Source organism: Salminus brasiliensis, chromosome 3 (genome assembly GCF_030463535.1).
Source record: "Salminus brasiliensis chromosome 3, fSalBra1.hap2, whole genome shotgun sequence".
Taxonomy (NCBI): Eukaryota; Metazoa; Chordata; class Actinopteri; order Characiformes; family Bryconidae; genus Salminus; species Salminus brasiliensis.
The window spans coordinates 12,910,762-12,937,517 of NC_132880.1; the positions used below are offsets into that span (position 1 = coordinate 12,910,762).

The 26,756-nt window shown below is 36.8% G+C and overlaps 1 protein-coding gene across 5 annotated transcripts in view; it reads left to right on the forward strand.

Annotated features, from left to right (window-relative positions):
- The window catches only part of LOC140551821 (glutamate receptor ionotropic, kainate 5), a 126,004-nt gene that overhangs the window by 68,070 nt on the left and 31,178 nt on the right, over positions 1–26,756 (forward strand). For 4 of the 5 annotated variants that reach the window (XM_072675534.1, XM_072675532.1, XM_072675535.1 and 1 more), the window contains 7 exons: positions 9,048–9,212; positions 13,938–14,102; positions 16,989–17,086; positions 17,430–17,595; positions 21,642–21,820; positions 23,450–23,503; positions 24,854–25,015. In XM_072675534.1, coding sequence (XP_072531635.1) covers positions 9,098–9,212; positions 13,938–14,102; positions 16,989–17,086; positions 17,430–17,595; positions 21,642–21,820; positions 23,450–23,503; positions 24,854–25,015 — 939 coding nt within the window. In that variant the 5' untranslated portion in view covers positions 9,048–9,097. Of the gene's footprint in view, positions 1–9,047; positions 9,213–13,937; positions 14,103–16,988; positions 17,087–17,429; positions 17,596–21,641; positions 21,821–23,449; positions 23,504–24,853; positions 25,016–26,756 lie in introns of those variants that run through there. The other variant, XM_072675536.1, reaches the window with a different exon arrangement.

The following is a 26,756-nucleotide window of genomic DNA, read 5'->3' on the forward strand; positions in this document are numbered from 1 at the left end:
TAAATGTGTTTGGTTTTCCACCTAATCAAGTGTCGAAGGCAAAAGAGACTTTTTATTTCGGTCTTAAAACCGTGGCATAATTTCCACTACCGGATGTGCACTGTAGAACTGCCAAGTTTCTGTGAATGCATACACATTAAAGACCTAATGAGATTTTTGCAGCAGATTTAAACTAGTATGCTCAGTATGCTCAGTAAAATGCTTTGGTACATGTTTTAAGGAGTGTATTTATAACCAATCACTCAATTAATAAATCAGCCAGTCATTTTAAAGTATGAAGACCTTTAGTTTAAATTAAGGGTAAAAAATTTAATTCTTGAACTTAAGTAAATGCTCAGTAAAATGCTTTGGTACGCTTGATTATGTCTTTTGGAAGCCCTGATGCAAGGCACTGTTTCGCCCAAGCCAATTAAGGGATTTATTTTTAAATAAGGCCTTGTCTATTGTACCAAATGATCCCTGGCTTGATTCTACAGTAAAAGGTGGAATAATCAGTCAAATCTATTGATAATGTGTTCCCTAGCCTATTTGTGGTTTGTTACTTTTGCAAAGTGCTAAGATTTTACAGAAGAATTTGCAGCAACCTTTATTTACTTACCTCATCATCCCCAGGGAGTGCACTAAGCATTCTCTTCTGCATTATGATGAAACCTAGGCCCAAACTGCTAGCATGTCACATTAAAATATAGAGACTGTGGCCAGTTCTGTCCTCAAGGACGCTGGCCATGGACATAAAAAACACCCACACACGTTGGATTTGAATCTAATTCCCAGGTCTACCACTTACCTTGGCTAAGCTGAACTCTTACTGAGTGTGTCCTTTGGGGTTTATGAAGCAAATCTAATGGAAAATTCCCAACACCCACAGCTCATGACAAAACTACCGCATTCAACTTGCACTAAAATAAAGGAAATATCATTGATTGATTTTAAATAGAATATAGAACATTAAATATAGAACATCAAAATATGTTTAGAAAGTGTTATTGTTAGCAGCCTAAATAAGATTAATAATGTGTGTGGTGAGATTTGCTTAAATATTGGTTCTGCTTTCCTACAAGTATTAACATGCACAATATGGCTTAAGCACACTGTTAGCAGTAATTAAAAAAAAAAAAATCATTTGGAATATAAATATCTGATGTCTAGTACAGCTTCAAACACAGCACTGTTGCCCAAAGTTATACTCTATTCGCAGCCTTCCTCTTTATTCTGTTATTTGACTTGCCCAGAGACAACTGTAATCTGATGTAATGTCAAACTAAAAAATGGCAGAAAAAAGTGTAGGCTATTTAAGTGGCAGCATTAAACCATTTTTAGAAACTAAGTAGTTCCCTATTTGGTACTCTAAGTTCCATCTGGGCTTTATATAGCAAACCAATCCATCTGTTATGCATAGCTGATGTAACTTTCTCACTGGCATGGAATAGGCTTGAGTAAAAGATGATTATTGTCTGTAGAATTATCATAATAAAAAATATTATTGCCGTATTCTCTAAAGCATCTAATGTGAGTGTTATGGAGCTTTTACTTGCAGGCACCTACCGCCTGTTCTGCTGCGTCTCCAGTGGTAAAGTGATGAAGAATTAAAAGAGCAAATGCTAATTAAGGAAGAAAAAAGTTTTTTAGCAACATTGACGAATGTTCTGCCATAATTCCATCAAAACAGTTTACATGACCCTGTACGTTATTCACCTATCATCATAAATCGCTACAGATACAAGATAAGATAAAGCTTGTTTTAGCAGGTGCTTAAAGTCAGCTTCTTATTCAAATGTATCCATTCCACCTTAAATGGAGCAGCAGTTCCATAAACACTGTGTAAGCGCCAGCATGTCTTGTAGGGTAAAATGGTAACCATAGCCAGGTGGCTAGGCTACAAATGCTATACATCTAAACAGTAGCAGTTTAGTATCAGTATCAAACATTATCTGGCTTACTGCATCGATGATGTTGAAATTGCTGGCATGCTGTGAGTGTGACACTGGCTGCTGTTAGCCTGCAGTAGTTTCGTATTATTTTTTCGTATTTTCATATCTCATATCTCAGTCATAAGAGCTAAAAAATAGCTGAGGGAAATGGATCAAACTACTGCTAACCGCTAAGAGCGGATGACTACGCTTTTATGCAAGATATTTCCCCACCGGTAAACGACATACAAACATGTTAGTTTCTACACCTTCCCTTGGTGGTACTTGTTTAAAGCTCATTTCATATCAGACACTGTAAATGAGCCGCTTAATGTGTCACATCACAACAATATGCTGCGGGTCTCTTTTTCTAGCGGTTAATTGGCAGAAACAGTACAAATTTAGTCCATATTTTTAGCAATACCCGACCAAAACACACTTTTATTTCCTTAACGTAAGACAGAAACCATTTGCCCCTTATTTTACCCCTTTGCACCTTATTTTACCCCTTCATCTTGTAACAACAATAGAGATGAGAGAAGCACCACAGTTCTTATTCTAAACCTAAAGCTTAATTCAGACAAAGCTAGTACTATAGTATAGGTCAGGGGTGAGCAATACCGGATCTGGAGGGCCAGTTTCCAGCACAGTTATGTGCTTTTCCTGCTCATGCATTCCCAATTCAAGAAATTGCCAGGTTTAGCAAGTCTGTTAGAGGTGGGAAATCAGCAAATTGTGCTGGACCCCAGCCCCTATTGCCCACCCCTGGTCTAGGTATATGTTTTAAGCTTCATTAATATAGCTATAATAATACACTATGAGGTGATTTCTGGCATTCATTACCTGCATATTCCATGTTAAGCTTGTTGATTCTTGTGACATGAATCATCAGCTGTCATTAGTGTATCTATCTAATGCTAAATTATGTGTTCAGCTACATTTGTGCTTAAAACTAGTCGTGTTCATATGCTTCCCATCCTTAAATCCACATGGCAGCCCTCCCCACATTTTTCACCAACACTGAAAACTGTTGCGGAGTGTTAAAGTGTGTTAAAGGCTCATACCTCACTATTATGTTTATGTTTAACTGGCATTGGATTTGTTGGTGTCACAAATTGAAATTTTGTGTTTGTCATTTCCATTTGGTTTTCAGTATATTCAGTATACAATATTTTCCATTTTTGGTGAGGCAATGGGAAAGAAATGGGTGTACCCAGTCTTGCTGCAACTGGTTCTGCATTAGGCATATTAGGCAAGGGTTTGTCTCCAAAACAAAGCCTAAGAAGAGCAAAAAGAAGAGCTTAAGTGAATGATAGTTTGCGATAAGGATATTAACCTCTGTCACTCAGTGGAAAGTCCTGGGAGCTGGAAGGTCCTTTGGGGTAATTTTAGTTGCTCTCGAATTACATCCCTTTCACAATAAAAGCATCCGTATGGCTTTTTTTATTGGAGGAAATGCGAATGGCGCATCAGGCCTTGGGCAAATGACGGAGGTCACAGTGTTTTCTGGCTCTCGGCGAAGGCGGTGAGCAAACAAGCGAGTGCGCGAGAGAGAGACGAGGAGGAGGGATCATAGAGCAGCGAGTGAAGTCACTGCGCTTATCTGTCATTTTGCTGTGGGTTAAATGACCGCCTTGCTCATGGCTGGAGGTACTTTGGGCCGTTTGCGCCCGAGGCGACCGCTAGCAGAAAGAGATGCTCCTGTGACACGGAAAGAAGGGAAGAGTGAAAAGGTTGAACTTGTGCGACTCTTGTAACCTTGGAGGCTGTCAGCATTCGATACATCTGCTTTCTTTTAATATCTGAGTCTACCTCTACGCTTTTCACGTATGCTCTCTTTCCATCTGTGGAGGTCACTGACTCATTTACGGCTTGCTCTTTCCTTTTTGTTGGCGAGCGATCCGCTGCTTTCATCACTTTCCTCAGAGAGCTTCATCCTCCTCACTTCTTCTGCCCTCTTTTGATCTGAGGATGTGTTCTGTTTTTTTTCCCTGTCCTTGTACACAAATACTCTTTATACACACATACGCACACACAGAAAACAGGGAAATGTCATTGAACCCTTGTGTTACTGAATGCACAACCATTATCCCCATTGGGCTCTCTCTCTCTCTTTTATATCGTATTCCAAATCCTCTCTACCCTCAAACCTTCATACCTTGCCAGTGTTTTTATGTTTATTTCGTTGCAGTTTAATAGACTATAACACGCACACACACACGTCCTGTCATCCGCCAGTGAAAGAGAGCGGGAGAAATATGTCGTCTGCAGTTAAATGAGAGGATTATCCTGCCATTATGGTGTCTGAGGCAGCAAAGTAGCAAAGTTGCACCACCGCTGCTGCCTTTGAGCAAACAATGTTTTTTTTATGTTTCTTTTTCCCGTCGCCCCTCCAGCTTTGCATGATGAGTCTAGCTAATGTCCCAAACACACAGAGAGGCATTACAGCTTATTACCGTCGGGGTGACAGGTGATAGGCATGCAAAGAACGCTCCTTTAACATGATTTCCCCCCTTCTTTTTTATTGAGCCTGTGGAAAAGAATCTGGGCCAGTTGGCTGTGACTGACAGTTCACAAGGAGATGTGGATGAAAAGGATGGTTGTGAGAAATGCAGTGTGAGAATTGTGATATTGATTTGACTGTATGGCATAAATCCCTAGGTTTTTTAAGGAACTAATGGAATTTGTCACACTGCACGGTGCTTTCAGTCAGAAATCAGATCTGCACAAAAGTTTCTAACATGCAGAATCCATTTTTCCTCAATTGATTTAATGCCTTCCTTGAAAGCTGGCAGGATGGGAGATTTCAGAAAAACAGCCTCTACACTGCTCGGGGTCTTGCTTCAAAATCATTGTGATGCTCCACTGACCTGTAATAGGGAGAATAGCATCTCTGTTGTCACTCCTGCTTGTCTGCTTACTGCACTGTGTAACTTTGGTATAGCAGGCGGGAAAACACTCCCAAGAACTGCGTAGAATGCTGCATGACCTGAGTCCTGCAATATGACACTACCACTACAGGCCACATGCTTCTTTCAGTGATGGCTCTGTATCTCTCAGCATGTTCAGAAATTCATGTGTACAGCGTGTCCTTTAGGCTTAAAATGCAAATGACTCTTCCAAGTAGTACAAATTCTCAATTCATAACTAAATGATTACATGTATACAATAGCCATGTATAGTGTAGCTTTATAGTAAAGCTTTAATTATTACATAAAAAAGCAAAAAAACATTGAGCCCAAAATATGAATTTCTGCCTGACACTGTTTCTTTCTGTATAAAAAAATGCACTGTAATTCAGCTCAGTGTACCTCATCCCACCCCTTTTTCTATTTATCTTTGTCTGTCTATCTAGCTGTCTATTTCTTATAACATTGCCTCAATCAAAATAACTCCTCAAATATGATTATAAAAAATTATTATTAAACAAATTTAAAAACAATTAAAAAACACACTTGCTAAATATAGGTCATGCAAAATTCAAAGATTAGGTTTAGTTTAATCAGTTAATGATTGGGAGCTACTGGTTAAACTGGTTAAATGTTTTCGAAGTGTTGTTCCAGTTCAATTTAAATGCCTAGTGAAAGCGCTGAAATGCGCACTTTAAGTACAAACCAAGCAGGGACTTTTACAAGGACAGTTGAAGATCGGAATTGCATGAAACATGAACACGTGGCCAAGCAAACAATATAGAATTAGATAAACACATGAAAGTTATGTTGGTTGTTATTCCTTGTAAGTGGAAAACAAGAGATAACAGGATCATGCAGAATGTCTCCTGATTATTACAGATTCATCAAGATGCTACATTTAGACTTTTCTTAATTGATCCCCATAAAGCATCCTCAAACAAGTAAGTAGCCCATTTGAATTTTTAAATATACAGTATACTGTGTATTCCATTACATGGCAATCCTGTTGGTCCATGCAATTCTTTTTCAATGGGCCACTTAGGCACATCAGCGACATTTGCTTTTAAAGAGCTGAGATGTGTGGGAAGAGGGCAGTTAAGTGACTAAAACAGTTTAGCTTGTGTTTTCTGTCCACTCAGCATACCACTGTACGATGTTCTCATTCGCCGTTGTGTGTGTGTGTGTCTGTGTGCACGCTCTCATTCTCTTCCATCCCCCAACCTCCTTCCTGCTCGCTATCTTGGTATATATAGTACACTTTTCATCTTTAGCGTCCCTGCTGTCGCACTCTTTCTTTTCTCTTTTTCTCACCTTTTTTAGATTCCATTTAGAATTAAATTTAGTTCCATATTGAGATCGTTTACACCACTGGGGAATGAAAGGATGAGACCTGCAGACAACCTTGAAGGCGAAAACACTGAAAAAAGTGCTCTTCTTTTGTGAATTTACTAGATTCAAATGTTCAAATGTCACCATCATCTTCGTGTGAATTAAAAACTGTAAGTTGCACCAACACCTTTTTTTTGTTGTGTGCCAGATGTGTTATATTCTTGTGGATTTTTTTATTTATTAAAGAGGATAATCACACTGATACTGCAGCAGTTAAAGCCACATACTCTAATTAAAAATATCTTTCTCGTTCTTTCCTTGTTAATGACTTCTCTTTTATTCAACTGTATTTTAAAAAAAGTAATAAGGTCAGCGATAATGTCTGTCCTCTCCAAACACAGGCAGAGAAAATGTATGGTAATGTTTAGAAATAGTAATGCTGCAGTTAGTATACGAGTAGTGTGTTAAGTAAGTTTCACAAGGAGAATTTTGGTGTACAGTACAGAAAATCACATCATTGCAAATGCATCATTTCAAACTACAAGTGAGGGAAGCTGCAATATTTGCAAGGAACTGTGTTCTGATTTCACAATCAATAGGATCAACTGACTGAACATTGTGGAATTATCAATTAAAAATGACTACATTTACATGCGCATAATAGCCTGATGATGTAATATATAAATAAATAAATGTTTGCCTACCAATGACTATTCATGTGAGGAGTTTGCAGTGCAGCTCAGTAAAGGCACTGATGTTAAACATAGCATGTTTTTATGTTTGATCTAGTATATTGGAGGTACTCACATTTTAAAAGGAAGAACAGGAGTGATCTTAAAACTCTGGGAGAAATGCATAGGATTATCAGCATGATGCTGCAGCAATGACTGGTTAAAAGAGTGTTGTTATCTGAATGCTATAAATCCAAAGATTGCAACCCCCCATTGTGTGCTTCACTGTAAAGCTCTGGCATAGAAATCCCTGGTATCTGATCTGCATGATACTGGATATAGCCAGCGGTGTGGTGACCTTGTGAAGTCACAAAAATAATTTTATAAAGCAATGCTATTAAATATCCCAACACACACAAAACAGCTGCTTTGTTTGGACGTTCCTTGGCTCAGGTAGTGAATTCATACTGCTACAATGGATGTAATATGTGAGACAAAAGCCAGTAACCTTACTATACTGGCTGAACATTATCCACCGGCACTTTACAGACGTAAACACTGAGTTCATTTTTTAGTGATATGATGGCCATGAGAAATCAGATGATGAACTATAATCTGTTGAATTGTCAAGTAATGTGGAAGATGACTTAAGTTTACACCATTTACACCAAGAACGGTGCGGAGAAAGGCAACCTTTCACTGAAGTCAACTGACAAGATGTTTTTCTACAATGTCAGCCAAACTATGGTTGAATTTGCATTGTCATGTAAACAGTAGTATTAGTAGTATCATCATTTAGTAAGCACTGTATGATATGAAACCTGTCACAGTATCCTATTTCCTAATTTCACCAGGAGGTGTACAATATATTGCTACAGTGTAATGAAAGACGTATCTTTTTTGGTCTGTTTTTAGTTTTCTCTATTGTTTGAACCCTGTAGCTGCTTAGTGCAACCCTGTAGCTGCTTTGTGCAAATAGTTCTGGATGTAGAATAGATCAATAGAAGTGCTCTAAATGACTTCGAATAAATTGTTATTGTACATTGTTTACAAAACTGTTGCTTTCTTTTGTAACATCACAGTTTTGGAGATGTTTTTCATTGGACATCGACAATATATACTGATATCTGGCTCTGACCCAATCGGTAGCTATCACAATTTGGCCCTTGTCAAATCCAAGATCCTTAAGTTTGCCTGTTTTTTACCTGCTTCTAACATCTAACATTAGTTTCAAGAACTGACTGTTCACCCGCTGCCTAATTTATCCCACCCAGGGCTCAGTGTTATGAGGTTATGAGGTATTTTACCTGTCTATGGTTTTAAAGTTACGGCTGATCAGTGCATGTTCAGTGAGTGCTACTTGTTTGTGTATGTGTGTGCTTGTATAACAATAAAATTGTCTTTTAATTTTAAGGCCAGCTGTTTAAATCAACCACACATCATTTCCAGCATTTGTAGTTAGATTTAATGGTGCATATATGACCCTGTTTATCCCTTGTTGTCTCATGTGATTAGTATCTGAGAAGTTTTTAATCACATGCGTTTACACTTGAGAGTCAAATTCATTACTACACAGCAATTGCTATGTTACATATAATGTGCAAATCAGCTCATGTACAGCAACCAAGTACCATTTTCCCCTGTTCCATTCAAAAGGCAATTGCTACCGCTGGTCATCATGTAACAACTTTAGGAAGAAGGTAAACAAAGATGGAGATGGCACTTAAAGCTTAACCAAACTGGCACTGGCTAATGAAGGTGCCATCCCAGGACTGATAGGGGTTTTTGGTTGCTTGGAGAGAGGGGTTAAGAGAGGGAAGTTTTAAATGCCTCTTGGGTCTATTTACACTTTCATTTTGTCCAGATATATTGCTGATACTCAAAACACCATTTAGTGGCATAGGCAACTAGAGAACAGACTAACACTGAAAAGATATTTGCCAAAATAGTAATAGAAATTGATAAATGATACATAAAAGGATGTGCATGTTTACTAGGTCTGAAGAGATGCTCTAGGTTGTCATGTGTAATCCCCTTCTACCACATTTGTAGCACACGGTTGATGAAAGTCAGAGGACTGTTTTTTTTTACAGAAAAGGTAGCCAATAGAAATTTGCCATATGCTTCAGATAGTAATGGAAAAAACAGGAGTATTCTTTATGCTAAAATAGTTTACTTAAATCCACAAATCTGATTGCTGTGCAATATTTCCTCCTGTCCTGCAGGTGGCGGTGCAGGCAGCCAGACGACCATTCTCCATGAGGAGCAGTGGAAGATGCCGGCTCTGCCAGCGCTGCTGCTGTCGATTCACCTCCTCTTCCTCCTCCTGCTGCTGACCATGGCCCCGTCCTCTGTTAGCCAGACACCTGCTCTTGCCGCTGTCAGGATGGGTGAGAAAACACCTTTCCTGACTGGGCAGGGCTGACGAAGGCCTAAGCACAACCTCTTTCCAAAATCCACCTCAAATATAAAGTCAGGTCCATAAGTATTTGGACAGTGGCACATTTCTCTGTAATTTGATTGAAGTGTAGACTTTCAATTCAAGGAATTTAACAAAAATATTATTTTAATTTAGGAATTATGGCCAACTTTATTTAGGCCCTAATTTTCACAGAAGTAATTAGAGAACTTACTGATAAGCCGTTTTATGGCAAGATATGGCCAAAAAATTTCTAAAAAGCAAGATTAAGGACCGCATTAACTTAACTGAGAAGGTACAGGTGAAAATGTGCATGGGTGTGACCTCTGGATCATTCTATAATCTGTGTCTGAGTTTATTAAACAGAGAATTCCACTGATTTTACAAATTCACTGTGTAATTAAAACACTGGGATGTAAACAAATTAATTTGATTAGAAATATGTCACTGTAGAATTATGCCAAAAATATTCACAGTGATGGGATCTAGGAGAATAATCTAGGGGAATTCTTTTCTTTAATACATCTTTAATTCACCGTTACTAGTTATGAGTTAAGTTGTTTGTACGGTCAGAATTGAAAACGTGCAAATACTTTTAATGTACTTGTTGATGTGTGTATTCATATTACAACTGGTAGACGTTAACTTAGAGCACACCCAATCACTAGTAACTAATTGTACAATTACATTTAGTTAGTTACTTTTAATTAGTATCTAATTAGTTGTACAGTGCAGTATTAGTTTCTAATCAGTGAATGTTTTCAAATCTTGCAAGGAAATGTAAGAAAATGTATAATTTTATTTTAATGTATCAGTTTATTTAACATTTAGATAACATATAAAACACCTGTTTACTGATGTGTGTCTAGTATGTATGTTTGTATATGTGTAAAAGTGCTTAATCTCCGCCCCGGCAGTTCATTGAGCATGTAAGCGAGGGTGCGTTGTCACTCTACAACCCCCCCCCCAGGACCGGAGTCCAGACTTCGATATACTATTGTTTGCCTGCCATCTGAGAAGAATCTGACGTAATTGTGGAGAAAGAGCCACAGATGTTGCACGAAGGGTTTGCTTGCTGTGTCATGCAAATTGCAGTTAGGCGATCTCCACAGATGAAAACATTGTGCCACAAAGGCTGTGAACTTCACAAGCTTTGTTTCGCTGAAACATGATATAGTGAAAGGGTGTGTTGAACTCACATTTGTTGTAAACATAAATACACACATCAAAAATACACAATCAGTGAACTAATACTCAGAAAAGTTTGTACATGTTTAAATTCCGATTGACAAATTATTTGTTTGTAGCAAATAATTATTAAAAGTTTTTATGAATTATTATAATAAATCACCATAAATTATTTGAAGATATGTAACCAAGGATTTTTGGTGTTCAGGGAAGGCAGTATGTGATTGTGATTGTATGTTATTTACTTATTTAAGCTGATTGTTAAGAATTATGGGATTCAGAATAGAATAAAGTTCTGTACCATCAATGGGACATGCTCTCTTCAGGTAGGTTAGATGGCATGCTCTCCCCTCATCACTCTTAAAGCGATATTGGCTGGCACAGACTGTTGGCTGATTCAGCTGGGTGGCTTCCTCTGAGCGTGTTGGCTGCCTGGCAGTGCCGCATCAGCAACAGTTCGGAAAGAGGTGGTAGCTGGCTTTGCATGTATCGAAGAAGACATGTGTTAGGTCCTTACCCCTTATCAATAAGCAGGTGGTTACTTAAAGTTATCACCATTCATTGTCCCTCAGCAGAGTTTTAATGGAGTTAACCTGGTGATGGAGGTGCTAGGAAAAGTAAATGCCAGAACACCATTTCTTGCCAGACAGATTCAGGTCCTGGGCAAGGATTGTCTGTTGTTGTTTGCATCAAACCTAAAACCTGTTGCATTTTGAGTATGAGATTAACTTCTGGATGATTTGTCAACCATTTTGATAAAAATATATCACAAAATAAACTAATTAGACTGGTTCTGGGGATATGTCCCTGATATCCCAAAATACTTTAAGTACTTTTAACATGTTAGTGATATGCACAGTTACAATACAGTAGACAGCACTGCTTATCTTACTTTAAATTGATTTAATTCAATAATTGAAAAGAGCGTTAGTAATATTAGTAGTTGTTTATTAGTGATTGTTAGATAAAATATCTTATTTATATTTTTCATTGTGGTTTGTCTGCATCTAGTCACTATGACTGCTAATATTGTTTAAGATTATTTAGTTATGCTTTAGTAATTTATGATGCTTAAACTGAGCTTTCAAGGCTTTATTACCAGTTTTCATGTAAGACATTGACGTTTCATACATGGCAAAATTCTAAAACCTTAATAAACCAGGGGCTGGATTCACAAAGGCTTTCCTAATAACAATGTACAAAGTTCTTAAATGCATTTTTTTTAAAAAAACAAACTGATATTCAGATATTCTCTTAGATTTTAGAGACACTGTTCATCATTTTCTCATTTTGGCCATTTGTAACAGTTTTTTTTACAGTTTTTTTTTTATTCTTTTAAAGATTTTTAATTTTCCAATTTTTAGTTAAATCCGTGCAGTGCGGAGCAAAAGGAACCAGAATCAAACATAAGCATTCAAATAATTTAGTAAACAAGAGCTAGACATGATTTCTCCTTATGTTGACACTAACAGCACTTTAAGAACAATCTCCACTTTTAATATTGTAAAATTCATATTGTAATACCACACTCATCCTGCAAGAAATACTTTACTAAGAGTGAGTGCCCAGAGAAATGATTGTATGATAAACAAGCTAGATGTCATGTTTGCCCTGTTGGTCATTCATAGGGTCTGGCTGAGGAAGTCTTATTTTGTAGTTCAGCCAAATGTCTTTCCCTGTCCTGTCATTTGAAATTAGGAATCAGCTTTCACCTTGCTTTCAGCTATTTTAACATAAGTGTCTGTGATCTGAAGTGGCTCCTAGGTAACAGAGCAAAGAGAAATTGACTGATATGGAAAACCACATTTCATAAGATCTGTAATTTTCCCCCCATCTATCAGCACTCTAAAAACTGCTCATAGTCAAAGCTAAGCAAATAAGTTCTGAGATTGAATTCATTTTAATTTAATAAGCTGTATTCACCAAGAGACTATTGGAGGAGTCTGGCATATAATAAGCATGAACAGAAATAAGTAAGGAAAAAAACTAGAAAAAGCATTGACAATATCAAATAATACAGTCAATGAAAAATGCAGTCAATAGGCCATCCTAGCTTGGAGAAGACTACAAATGGACTAGAAATGTAGCTATGGGTCATCACATTGATCTCTTTCCAAGTCAATAAACGTATATAACGAAGCATATTGACATTGGATTTTTAAGGTAAACTTTTGCACAGATTACAGCACAGAGGTAATCTAGGTCCAATTTCCTATATACTAATATTCACCATTCAGTATTTCTTAAATGTGGTAATGATCCAATACACTGACTGTTAAAGTTGGGAATTATTTTTAAGTGATGACATTTGCCCTTCCCGACTGGAGTTTAGGGACATTCTCTGTAGAAATATGTAAAATAACATATTAACTAAGTCACAATAGTAACTAGTAATTTAACTTCAACCTTTTCATTTTACTCCATTGTCAAACCAGTACTGTCACTTTTAATTACAAAGGAGGATTAAAAAGTAGATTGTCTTCCAAGGCCAGCACATATCTCATATATTAAGATACTGGAAAGTGTGAGGAACAATGACATATAAGCGCAAATATTTATTTTTCATTTAAAGAGCCTATATTATTTAAAAGTTCCTTCAGCCTTTAAAAGATTTATTTTCCTTCCTTTTTCTACACCTGTCAGGGATGTTAATGTTATGGCTGATTGGTGGATACATGAATTTATACCATTTCTAAGCTTTTTACTTAATAAAAAAAAAATCAAATATACCACTTTGTAGGATTTTGTGTCTATTTAAATCATCCTGGGCAGCAATGCTGTACTTGTGAAAAAAACTGTTGTTTCCTATTCAATTATAATTTATACACTGTGGACTTATTTAAGATTAAGATTTTGCAAATTTGAGGAAGAACAACAACTTGTTCAATACATCTATTTACTGACATTTTTGTCAAGTACTCTGCATTGAGATTTGATCTCCACTTTTAAAATGTTAATATTCTGGTTATGCTGTACAGCTTTGTCAGTCATTTGAAAAGTATCTACAGCTCAGCTCAATTCATCATTCTGGACACAGCTACAATTTCTTAATTAAATAAATTAGCCAGGCCTTGGAAAGGATGCAGACTCCTACCCTTGATTCAACAAACCTCTGTTCATTGTATTGTATAGTTCTGAATATGGATAATCATTGTTGAGGGTGATGTTTATTTTGAATACATTCAATAGAAACTTAATTTCCCCATTTAGATGCTATTCTTTCTGAGGGACATATTAATTTGGTTGTATGTATGAACAAAGAATGCAAGATATATTGCCAGTAGTTTTTTGACGCTATAATGTTCAGTTTGAAACTCTGAGCAGGTTTATGTATTAGCCAAGTTAGAATGTTCCTCGGCCTGTTTAACCCTTTAACACATTTGTAAAAGCCTACTCTGTTCAGTCTTGTGGATAAGAGGTAATATGACATTATCTGGACTGTACTGAAAAGCAGACATTTCGCCTTGGATCTGTAATTGGGTCTTATCCCACTGTGTTACTTGTTCAGCGGCCATTCTAGATGACCAGTCAGCATGTGGGCGTGGGGAGCGCTTGGCCCTGGCACTGGCTCGAGAGAACATCAACAGCATGATGGAGGGACCGGCTCGGGCCCGTGTGGAGGTGGACATCTTTGAGCTGCAGAGGGATTCACAGTATGAAACCACTGATACAAGTGAGTTCACACATTTACACACACACACACACACACACACATGCACTCCACACACACTAAGGGGCACTTTGCAAAAGAACATGGATTCAACTTTACTTTAGTCATTTGTTAAACTATTTATCTAAACAATAATAAAAGAATAAAAGTAAGCCAAGCATAATTACAGTGAAATGTGGTAATAGAATAGTTAGAAGAACACAGCTTTAGTTCATCTGTACACTCCACTGTATGAATTTGTTCAGTTCCATCAGCAGCTCGCCTGATTTATTTTTTGTAGGACTGATTATATTAATTAGGTATTAAATAATAAATTTAAATGCTCACCGTTAAAGCAACATACTAAAATACTTTAAAATAATTTCAAACAGTAATAGGCATGCGAGTAATATGGAGAATAGCATATCATATGCTTTTGTTTGAGAAAAATAAATTAAATCATTAAAAATTAAATCATTACAAATAGCAAATAATTTCAAATCTAAAATTGCAATTCATCAGAGTAAGTACATACATACCTTCTCTAGGGTCAAATTAATTAAAGCATTAATATGAATGCGCTATTCTGAACATGGCAGAAACTAATTGGATAATTAATGTGCCCTGTATATTCTAGGTCAAGTGTTTTCATCCAATCAAATATGCTCTTTCATCCAATCAACCCTGAGAGCTATAGCGCCATGTGGTAGTTGGTTGTAATCATGCCATAGATTTCAAATATAATGCAAATAAAATAGTGATTGTTTATGTCAAATGTGCTTCTCAAAATAACAGAATCAGTATTTAAAAAAGATGGACAGTATCTAAAGAAGCCTCCTGAACTTTTCTTCATGCTTTAACCATCTGGCAAAAATCAGATCAAAATTGTCTTTTAATTGCTGTCTTGTAGAAAAGAAACTGCATGAATGAAGGAAAGAAGGAAAAGTGATTAAATATACATGAGAACAAATGAGACAATGAGTGTAATATTTTATGGACTGAGATGGACTGATTTAAAAAGATTGATGCAGGTCTGCAGCTTTTAGTTTGAATATGGCGATGCTACAGGAATGGTATGGATTGCTCATCAACAAGTGATCACACTGTGACATCTGTCAATGTTTATGACCCAGAACACTCTGCCAGCATAGTGAAAACCTAGATATAAAGATAATACTCTGACAGTTATGGCCACCCAGAGTCCAGATGTTAATAATTAGGCACAGTATAAGAAATATGAACTACAAAGCAAAAGACAACCAAAATGTAAAGAACAACTACGGAAAGCTCTCCAAGACTTAGTGGTTTTGCAAAAGGCAAAGGAAATACTAGTATTTTTATGTAAATGTGATAAAATAGTATTTATCGCTGTTGAAAAACCTATATCTGCTTTTTGGTCCATTTTTTGTTTTCTCCATCGTTTGAACCATGTAGCTATCCTGTACACCAGGTAAATAAATCTAGATGGATAGACCAATAGAAATGCTCTAACTTACTTGGGGGGAAAAACTTTACATTGACTTTCATTGAAAGCAAAGAACATTTTTGCTTTCTGTAAAGTCACCATTTTGGAGATATATTTTTCATTGGGCAGCGTTGATATATAGAATGCTTCCTGAACAAGTGAAAAATCAGCCATAAAAGAAAGCAAAGAAATGACTTGTATTCATTAAAATAAACAATAGCATACAGTAGTGTTCAAAGCAAGGCAGACTTTATTGGCAGACTCAATTTGCTCAGTAAACACTAATAATAGAATAAGTACAAATACAATTAATACAAAAGTAGTAATTTGATATATATATATTAAAAACTCAAATCTCAGTATGGTCAGGAAAAATAATGATATACAATATTATGATATGATGAAAACCTTATATAGTAAGTATAGTATTATGTTCAAGTTATCAATATTTTTTGGAACACCAAAAAATACAGCATGCAGATTATAACCTTTTTGTAAATCTAGGTAAGTGTCAGTATTATGCTTTGCATGCTTCATGGTATTTCACTCAGTAAACTGCACTGGATTATGTTTGAGATGGTGAAGTAAAGTCGTCATGCTCTTACCTTTAATTGCACTGTTTCTGTTGCATAAGACTGTACTCTGTTGAGGGTCATCCACGTGGAAACCAAACCATTTCCACACAAACGACCCATTTCTTTTTGGAATGAAATCACAAACACATGGTAACCTGTGTGAAAATTGTCATTTTTATACCTTGTAAAAAATTGTTGCAAATATCCAATATTGATATATTGCCCAGCCCTAGTTAGAACATAAACAAACAGAGAGGCAGTGAGGTGTGCAGGTGCTAGACCACTTAGACCTTTAAAAACAAACAAAATACACAAATGCTTCCTGTAAGTACAGTCATTTTGACCACGTCACCACTTAATGATTACCATCACAGCTAGATGCACAACCAGTGTATAGTGTGTGCGCAGATTTCTCTGTTAACTGTAATAATTGTGCCTGAGTTAATTGACCTGTACTCATGCTTTGAGCAGTAAGAGGCACAAGACATGCACTAACATTTAAGTGCTGCCTGCACCTTTGTGTCTGTAAATGAGGGGAAATTAAGCACAGTTGCATGCATACACACATTCCCAGAATGAGAGCAGCAATCTCCACTTGGCCAAGCATAAATCTTCACTGTGTTTATTGATGCAATTAATCAAAAAGAGCTTCACATTGACTCCTAATTTGATATATCATCTAGGAACAGAACACAGACAGAACTGGACTGCTTCCAAGGTGTAGGCTTTTTTCTCTGCCCACTATCTCGCTCTCTCTCTCGCTCGCTTGCTCGCTCTCTCACTCTCTCGCTCTCTCCTCTCCTCTTCCTTTTTTTCTCTCTTTCTTTTGCTTACAACTACTTAACCTATATCTCTGTCCTTCTTTTCTAGTGTGTCAGATTTTGCCAAAGGGTGTGGTTTCCGTCATAGGCCCTGCCTCTAGTCCGGCCTCTGGATCCACTGTTAGTCATATATGTGGGGAAAAGGAGGTGAGGGGAAAGCGAGAGGTTTTGTGTGTATGTGTGTGTGTGTGTGTGTGTGTGTGTCTGTTTACGAGTTTCAGTTGTTCTGCCATCCTGCCATGAGTCAAAACCCATGCCAGCACTTTATCACTTAGAAATGTCAATCTTTTTTGCCCTTCACACTCAGTATATCCTTCTTCCCCTTCTGTCTTGTTTTCCCTGGTTATCCACCCTCTTACTTTTTTGCCTCTGACTCTTCTTGTTTTTTAAGTTTTATCCTCCTCCTTTTTTCTGTCGCTTTCTTCCTTTTAATTTGTTCTTAAACCATTCCATCCCCCCTTCACCTTTTCTCTCTGTGTCCTTTACACAGATCCCTCATATAAAGATCGGCCCTGAAGAGACCCCCCGGTTGCCGTACCTACGCTTCGCCTCTGTGACGCTGTATCCAAGCAATGAGGACCTAAGCTTGGCCATTGGTGCCATTCTCCGCTCCTTCAGCTACCCAACAGCTAGCCTCATCTGTGCCAAGGCTGAGTGTGAGTCTGTTGGGCATGTTCCAATCATACCATGCTCTTCCTCCAGTGAAGCTGTTTATGCAATTGTTCTCTTCTAGATCAGTTGGCATTGTTTATTGTTTTTTGTCCCCCTTTATCCAATATATTTTACAGTGGTTCCATTTGTGATCCATTTGGGTGCATCACACTGTAACTTTATGACAAACCAGCATAGATAGGTATTTATTGTAATCAAGCATAAAGCTTATTTAATATATATTTTTCTGTTTAAAAGTTTCTATTCTGTTTTTGTATTTGTTTCTATTTTTTTATGCTTTAGTTCTATAGTGTGCAGACCCAATAATTAATAACTTTAAAATGAATAGAATTAATTATAATAGTGAAATATGAAGTAAATAATTCACTTTGTTTTACTAAAACTGCAGGCTATTTTAAAATTGTATTTGCAGTATATAATGATGTTAATTTATGCTTACTACTTAACCTCCTAAATTCTATTTGTCCAAACTACTTATAATAAAACCAGACAATATGAGAGATATTGACAGTAATATGATGGAAATTGTGTCTCCCAGTATATTTAAAATGACTCAAGCAACATTAGTTCATTTTCATTTTAATTTTCTGTATTATCTTATTGTCTTATTATCTTATTATCTGATGGTTTTGAGATTAGATTATTATTATTATTATTATTATTATTATTGGGACTTTTGTAGCCCTCAGTCTGAAATGAAGCATTTACTTTCAGTACAGATGAGTATCTTGAAAAGATTATTTCAAACAAAAAGCTAATAATTGTCATATAACTACATGCATGCTCTAAAACACAAAAGCAAAGTAAACAGAATATGCTGACAAAATGAAGAGAGGGTTCACATGCAAATGTTAACAACACTACTGCCAGGTCAGAAGAACCGTTAGGCGTATAAAAACAGGATAAATGTGCCATTAAATTCTTAAGGATATGGAAGTCTTGAGCAGCCTTTCCTAACTCCTATGACTATCTAAAATTACAGGAAGTAAGTTTGTAGGACGTGTGTGAAAATGAACGGCTGTTTTCACACTTTTCATGCCGCTGACTTGAGGAGTTTTTAATAAGCTTACACTTGATGATTTGTCCAGCACTTAGCAATATATGAGGATAACTGAAAGCTGTTAGAATCTTGAAGTTCAAGATCAATTCTACACAAAACAGGCAGTGCTTGTGATTATGCTAACATAGGTCAGTGAGTAATTGTCATGACTCATGAGTAATTTTCTCAGCATGTTTTATATTCTTGAGTTACAATGAAGCAATCACTGTGATTTTTTTGTGTAGATTAAAGGTCAAATCATAATTAAAGATACACTTAAATTGTTAGTTGGTGATTTGATCTATTTACTTGCCTAACCCTGCAATAACTCGGTCAACAATAATTGCGGGCGTTCTGTTCTATCCCATCTTACTACACCAACCTCTGCTTTTTTCTGTATGTTTTTTTTTAAAGGTTACTAGTTTGAGGAGTCTTGTGCATGTCCTGGAGTAGGTCTGAACTGTACATTTTACAGGACTTTTATCAGTACTTTATTCGTAGTTCTGATCAGAGGAGGATGGGCCCCCCTGATTCTTGGTTACTCCCAAGGTTTCTTCCTCTTTTCTTCCTTCCTTGTTGATTCTTGTCTTTTTACTGATTACTAATTCTCTAAAGCTGCTTTGTGACAACAACAGTTGCTATACAAATAAATTTGATTTGATAAATAATTAGCTATTATTTGCATCTGGTGTTTTAGAGCAACCTCTAAATATGCTGTGCAAAGATTAGACTCACTACATTGGAGTATCACAACCTCCTTGTGCTACAGATGTTTGTACCAGTGTGCTCTATCAAAGCAGACCACTGTTGAGACTTCTTATTAAGTGGAAATAAAGTAAGTGGGCCAAGAAGAGATCCCTGTGGAACACCATAAAATATAATGTCACTTTTAGAAGTAGTAATCGATATAAGACAAAGTACTGCAGACAGTTGTTAGCCTAAATTCATGTTAAAATTCAAAAGTGGTCTATGCTGTCAAATACAGCACTTAGCACAGATCTCATCACAGCTTAATCAAAGGTAATTTGATGCTTTTCCTGCTTTTACTGGATCTGGAAACATGCCTATTTCTATGGAGCAGTATGACCTGGTCATGTTGCTGTCAGAAAATATCTTTGAATATGATGTTGGAGTTGGATTAAGGTGGCAAGTGGCAGGTTTTAATTTTTATTTCACAAGCATGTTATTTATTTAAAAAATATTCATAATTGGTCAAGTGACTCCCTCAGGCATTCAGTGTCTGAAGAAATATAACCAGAATAATGGTTTATAACTAGAATAGTGTTTTTGTTTTAAAGAGTACTAGTTGTTTTTAGTTTTCTAATTAGTTCATTAGCGTTTCCCCACCCTTACCTCTTGGGTTATATGACGATCCTACTGCAGCATCATTTTTTTTGCAGATTTCTTCTTCATTTTCTCTGCAGTAACTAAGTGTATGGAGGATTTTAGGCTGGAGCTAAAGTCATTAACCTTGTTGTGTGTTATTGATGTTACATTAGAAAGAGGCCCATCGTGTAAGGCATTAGTGAACACAGCAGTGGATGATGCATTAAAGTAGCATGACTCTGTGAAATTAGCCATGTAGTTCCTGTCAGTACATGAGTTGCTGACATCCTTTCGGTGAGCAGTCTTTTATGGCTTACTGATGAGATTGCTCTTCCCTGCACTGCTCAGGCCCAGCACAAGGTCAGATGCGTGTGATGGTAATGTTCTAAGCGCTACTGTTTACTGCTTCATAGGCATCTGTCTCTATTGATCCTACTGTTTTCCACTCAATTAATCAGGACTCTGTGTGTGTGTGTGTTTGGAACCATCCTGTGGTTGTTTGTGATTTTACTTCTGTAAGTATAAGGGCTCACTAGCGGTTCTTATCAATGATCCTTGGTAATGCTCCTCACTGACACTGATTCTTGTATAAACGCCTTTGTGTGCAAAAATGTAAAAATGTTTGTTTATGTGTGTATGTATGTGTTTATTTTCACATCACTGTTTGTGCGTGAAAGAGACTGGGCAGTCCCTTTCAAAGGCCTCCTGTTGTCGTAATTGTGCATTCACAGTGCTGCTTTGTTGACTTCAGTCCAAATTCAATAAAGTCACCATATGGATTTTGTGGTGGCTTAGCCCACAAATTTATGCACATACAGAATCACCTTTATTGGCACTCAAAGTCACTTCACTTCAGCAGTCACTGACTTTAATTTACAAGAGTATGGCAGAGATCAAGTTATGGTTTATATAATTGACTGTATATGAAGGTTTATAAAGGTTTTGCATGGTTCAATGAGAGCTAAAGTAGTACCAAGGGACAGTATATGAATGATTCATACTTTTCTTCTTAATTGAGCAGACTTCTCCAAACATCATTGAATTTGAAACATGAGTGTAGTTATGACTTAAATTAGAACTCATAGAGCAGAATAAAAATGAGTTTTCTGAGAGAGCTGGAGCACGGATATCATAATTAGGCAATGGAGGGAGTATAACTTTGAATCACTTTCTTGCTTTTAATTGCTTTAAATACTTTAAGTCCTAAAAACTTTCGACCACATGAAGCTTCTTGTGAAAATGTCTTTTCTCAACAGCGAAGTATGTGTATTGTTACAGAGATTTATTTTTGCCTTAATTATATAAATAATTATACAAATAAAAAAAATCTTTTAAAAATGGTTGCAGTTATTTAAAAACAATGGGAATATTTCTGAGTGTGGAATACTGACTAATAACAATGAGACAAAGACTATTAAGATTTTTAAGATTCCCTTTTCACAGTTACAATTCTAAACTAATATCAGTCATGAAAACATATTTCCTATTACACAATTGCACTAAATTATTATTATTGAATAAAGTGATTCTCCCAAAGGCCACAAAGATATATGTTGATTATAACAATTGCATAATAATAAATGTGTCTTCATGATTGAACATGCTTTAAAATGGCACCGCACTAAATTAATTTGTACTGATTGCACTGACCCTGACATCCCTCAGGCCTGCTTAGACTAGAGGAGCTGGTGCGTCACTTCCTCATCTCCCGGGACACACTCTCAGTGAGGATGCTTGATGAGAGCTTGGACCCCACCCCCTTGCTGAAGGAAATCCGCGATGACAAAGTAGCAACAATTATCATCGATGCCAATGCTTCAGTATCTATACTTATACTAAAGAAGGTACGTAAACACGCATGCTGACTCATCAGTTACTCAGTTACTCAGAGACATCCATCATTTACGATTAAGATGCTGAACACACATACACCCTTATTAGATATGTGCAGACATATTCAATACCCTACATACAGTATACACCTCAGCTGATTTCCTGCATGCATGAGTTTCTTTCCCAATTTGCTTTTAGTTCCAGTCAATTTATTTTAACTACTTTGACATTTTTGATGAATTAAATCCTTAGTGTTCCATTATTATTCATTTCACTGAGTGGCATCTTTAAGATCTCGCTTGTTTATATGTCTTTATTAAAAACCACAAATGACAGTTACTTGGCTGAAATGTCAAATTTGCAATAGCAGAAATGGAATTGGTGGCATTTATATGTTTCTATGGTAGCAATCAAATCAAACCTTTTTATTGAGTTATACAATAGAGGACATTTTTTGTTGTCAAAAAACACAGCATTCTCATAAGAGGTTATAAAAATTGCCTAGATTTTTAGGAAGCAAGTGAAAACCATTATAGTTGTGTATTAAGGCATAAATTCATGTGGCATATGGCAATGTATTAAAAGTATGTTAATTAAGAATGTACTTGGTTAGCTGTTTGAACAGCCAGGTGACAGTTTTGGTTGTATTTGTTAACATTTGGGCTTATGTACTATACTGGGAATTATACTATGTATTAAACAACAAAACCCATCATTTGTTATTATTGTTATTACATTTAACATCACTGGTTTGTTGTTCTAAAATCACAAGTGTGCTAATTGTCTGAAATTAATAACAGTCCAACATATGCATACAGTAAACCAAATATTTGGATAAATGTCCTTGTAGCAAGTGACCATGTGCTTTTGGTAGCTATTAGCAAAAAATCTGGTTGGATATTTGACCGCTCTTCATGCAGAATTGAGTTAAATCAACACAGTCCACATATTTGTGATAGGGTTAGGAACTTTGGGAAGGCCATTTCACAAGTTTTATGCTAGTCTGCTTTATCTATTTCCACAGTCACCTTTAATGTGTGAAATCGTCTAGGTGATAGTTTGATGTTATGCTGAAGAATGTTGAGATAGTTCTTCTTCATTATTTCATCCACTTCCATCAGTGTGGTCAGCTGCAAACGTTATGCAATATTAAAGGATGGTTTAAAGACTTTCCTGACTTGTAAGAATTTACAAATATCTTCCTGGGATCTGAATTGAGCTCCTTCGACTTTCCCATTGTACCCCTATAAAGACTTTCAAATTATCCCTTTGTTCATTTATGTTGTGTTGGCCCAAGCTAGCAGCTGTAGTCAATCATGATCACTGACAGGAGGTTAAGTGATCTTGGTCCTGGCAATTCAAAAGATAATATGGAACTTTTAGCTTCACAAATATCTAATCTCAGCTGGTATATTTATATTTCTGTATGTGAATGTTTTGATATCAAAAACAAAAAAACTGTTAAAGATATGTGTTGTCATTTATTATGCTCCAGAACAAGAACAGTTCAAAGAAGCCCAATTTTACCATGACATTCATTATTGTAATGACTGCTGTAAACTACCGACCAATTGCATTTGATTTATTCATCTTTCTCTGTTTGTCTGTCTGTCTCTCTATCTCTCTCTTTTTCTTTGTAGGCATCAGAGCTGGGCATGACATCAGCCTTCTACAAGTACATCCTGACCACAATGGTAAGACACCACACCTACTTTCCCCCTTCAACCAATGACACCCCACCCTTCTTCTCTACCCATAATCCTCTGCAAGAGAGCTAGAGTGGGGCTGGCCAATGTCCAGTCAGCTTATCAGAAATGCATGATGGGTCTGTGCCGTTTATCATCATCATGGCCATATGCCCTTGTTTGAGGCGAATTTCTCCTGCTTAAATTTCATAGCTCATATTTTTAGGTCATATATTCGTCAATGGGGAGCTGAGTGGTTTTGCACAACCACTACAAGGCAGATTCTGTAATGATCGGGAGGCTATTACAATACTTAGCTTACCCTAGAGGTTAAACTTTGCTGTTACATTTGTGACCAGTTTTGTTGTTGTTAATATAATGGCTTGTATTTCAGTCTGCATCTTAGAAGCTGGTTCAGATTCAGAGCAAAAGAGTTAGTAGCTTGGCATGTTCGGGTATAACACATCCAATGTAATATATTTAGGAAAGATTCATAAAGTACCTTTTCATTAAGTGTCCTGAGCAGCGAACTGCTCTCTTTTAACTTCTGTGGTATTTTAAAACATGTTCTCAATAAAAAACAATCAAGATGTTAGTTATCAATTGCTATTAATGACCTTCATTCACTGCTGCCAGAGCCACTGTAACAAAGAGAAGCAAATCAACAATGTAAAAATATGAATAAAAAAACAGTGGTGTATGCAAAACATAAAAAGTGAAAGAACAAGCATCCAGATATGCAGGGGCTCTTAAATATATTGTTACCAAGAGTGTATGTACATAATTAGTTGTATGTACATAAATAATATAGACAATAATTTGCCTGGTGGTGCTGATTTTCTAATAGCACATGACAATTACAGAAAGGGTGGCTATGGACAATATCATGCTAATGGTAAAACATGTCTATAATTCTCATTTGTGATTGAGCGTATGTGTTACCACATCTCTGTATGGTTTTAAAGCCACATTAAATCTGGCAGTGTGTTTTGTGCATTTGTCCTTATGTGCCTTCATTGTTCTCTGTAACATATTTAAAATTATGTAGAAAGAAGGAAAGAGAAGAATTGAATAGTGGCAAAATATTTTTAAAGATGATATTAACAACTTTGTGACATTGATTTGGTCTTAAAAAAACAGTATTTGTTTTGTGTCTTGATAAAATAAACAAATATTCCATGTCTGATCGAAGTAAGCTTATTATGCCTGTGGTCTCATTTGCCCTTGAAATGCCATGATCTGCCTACTAGTGGAATGCTAATGTGCATGAAATGTAGTCCTTGCATTTGATGAAATGGAACTAATAAATGTCTTGGTTTCTGCTTTCTGTCCACCTCTGCTCCTCTCTGCCGCTGTAAGGACTTCCCACTGCTAAGGTTGGATGATGTGGTAGATGACCAGTCCAACATTGTCGGATTTTCTATGTTGAACAGCAGTCATCCCTTCTACCTGGAGTTCATCAGGAGCCTCAATCTTTCTTGGAGAGAAGGATGTGACCTCAGCCCATACCCTGGTCCAGCTGTGAGCCTCACACATGCATGCACACGCACAAACAAACGCAGACACTGCAGTACACAAGGGACATGCAGTGAACATAAGCACTTTTTTTCCATGGCAACACATATTTACTATTGGAATAGAAGGTATTTGGATCTTTTTCTGCATGTCCCAAAACAAGTGTCATTTTGCTAGCTTATTAGAATCCCCCATGCTACATTTGACAGGTGTCAAAGGGTTTGTTGGAGTGATACCATAAATGAACGTAACTAAACGTACGTTCATAAATGAACATAACTAAAAACACTTAATTGAAAAGATCTTCAGGGAGCATTGAAGTGGTTCTTCAATGGCATTGTTCCAAAGAACCACTTTTTGGCACTTTTGTCTTGCATTTCAACAAAAAAGACTTAGTAGTAGACATTTTGCACAGGATGCTTCATGTTGTATACCTGTATGTAAGACTTTTATAATGCTTAAAAACTGAGTAGATGCCAGTTGAGTTGATGCATTTGAGTTGTTCTATGAGACAGTCTGGAGGAGAGCAACTGCTGCAGGCCCTTACAGGCGTGAAGAGTTATTTTCAGTTGTTCACTAATGCCTTTCCTCTCACCCTCTCTCTCTCTCTGCATATCCAGCCCAGCAAATGTATTCTCCTCTCAATCAATCCTTCTGTGCTACTGTCTGCGCTTCTCCTTTGCCTTTCAAACCTATAGAATTAGAGTGAAGAGGCCAGATTCAACCTATTGTGTTGTGTCATTTTCTAAAACATGTGAAATTGACTGCAGCATTTAACAATAAAAGAGACATTCAGCGTTAATTGATGATACCAGAAATATTTATTTATAGAACTGCACTTGGAATATTTAAATGGTGACATAAGGTCTATATACATTGTCCCTCAATTATAAAATATGGTCCCGTTTTGCCAGGAACATACATATAAATAGCAAAAGTAGAACGCCTGTGGGACTGTGCCTTCCTGTAGGTCTAGTTGACAAAGACGTACTCTGCCCACAAATTTTTTGAATGTACTCTTATAGCAACTGAATGTGCTCAATAAAAGACTTGTTTGTGTGTTATTAGATTAGTTTGGGTGTGTTTGTCTAGAATTATGACTAATGAGTAGACTAATGAGTTGTTAGTAATCAGTGTAGAAATACATGTAATTCCAATGGCTTCACTGAATTTGTCTTGCCTCTGAATTCAGTGGTGTCAACCCATTTAGTTTGCTCATCTAAAATGTTTTGGGTTTTGTTTTTTTCTTTGTTTTTTTTTTTTTTTTTTTTTTTTTGGAGGTTTGCGGCTGCGTAAGTCTGGTATATGTTAAATCAAGTCTAAAAAAGTCAATGTGTATCAATGTTTGAGTCAATGTGTACAGTTTGGGACCAATAAATGACAAAAAAGTAAAAGGAGGCTCTAGTATCCTGTTGAGTCACCTATAGCCTGGATACCAGATGAGATACGGTTGAGCATGGAGGCATACAGGTTCCATATGGCATCCTGCTGTGCATTTTCCCACAGATGTTTCAGCTGAGCCTGTAGATCTGCAATCTGACAGAGACATTCCTGGGAAACCCTTGCTGTGTGTGGGTGAGCATTATCCTGCTGAAAAAATGCCACTTGGAAGCCCGGCCTAGAGAAGCAATGTGGCTGCAGGATGTACTGCACATGTTGCTAAGCTGTCAGTGTCACTGACCAACTTTGCTGTGTCTCGCTCCACAGCAAAGGCAGGATTCATGTGCTCACCACGAGGCCTCTGTAC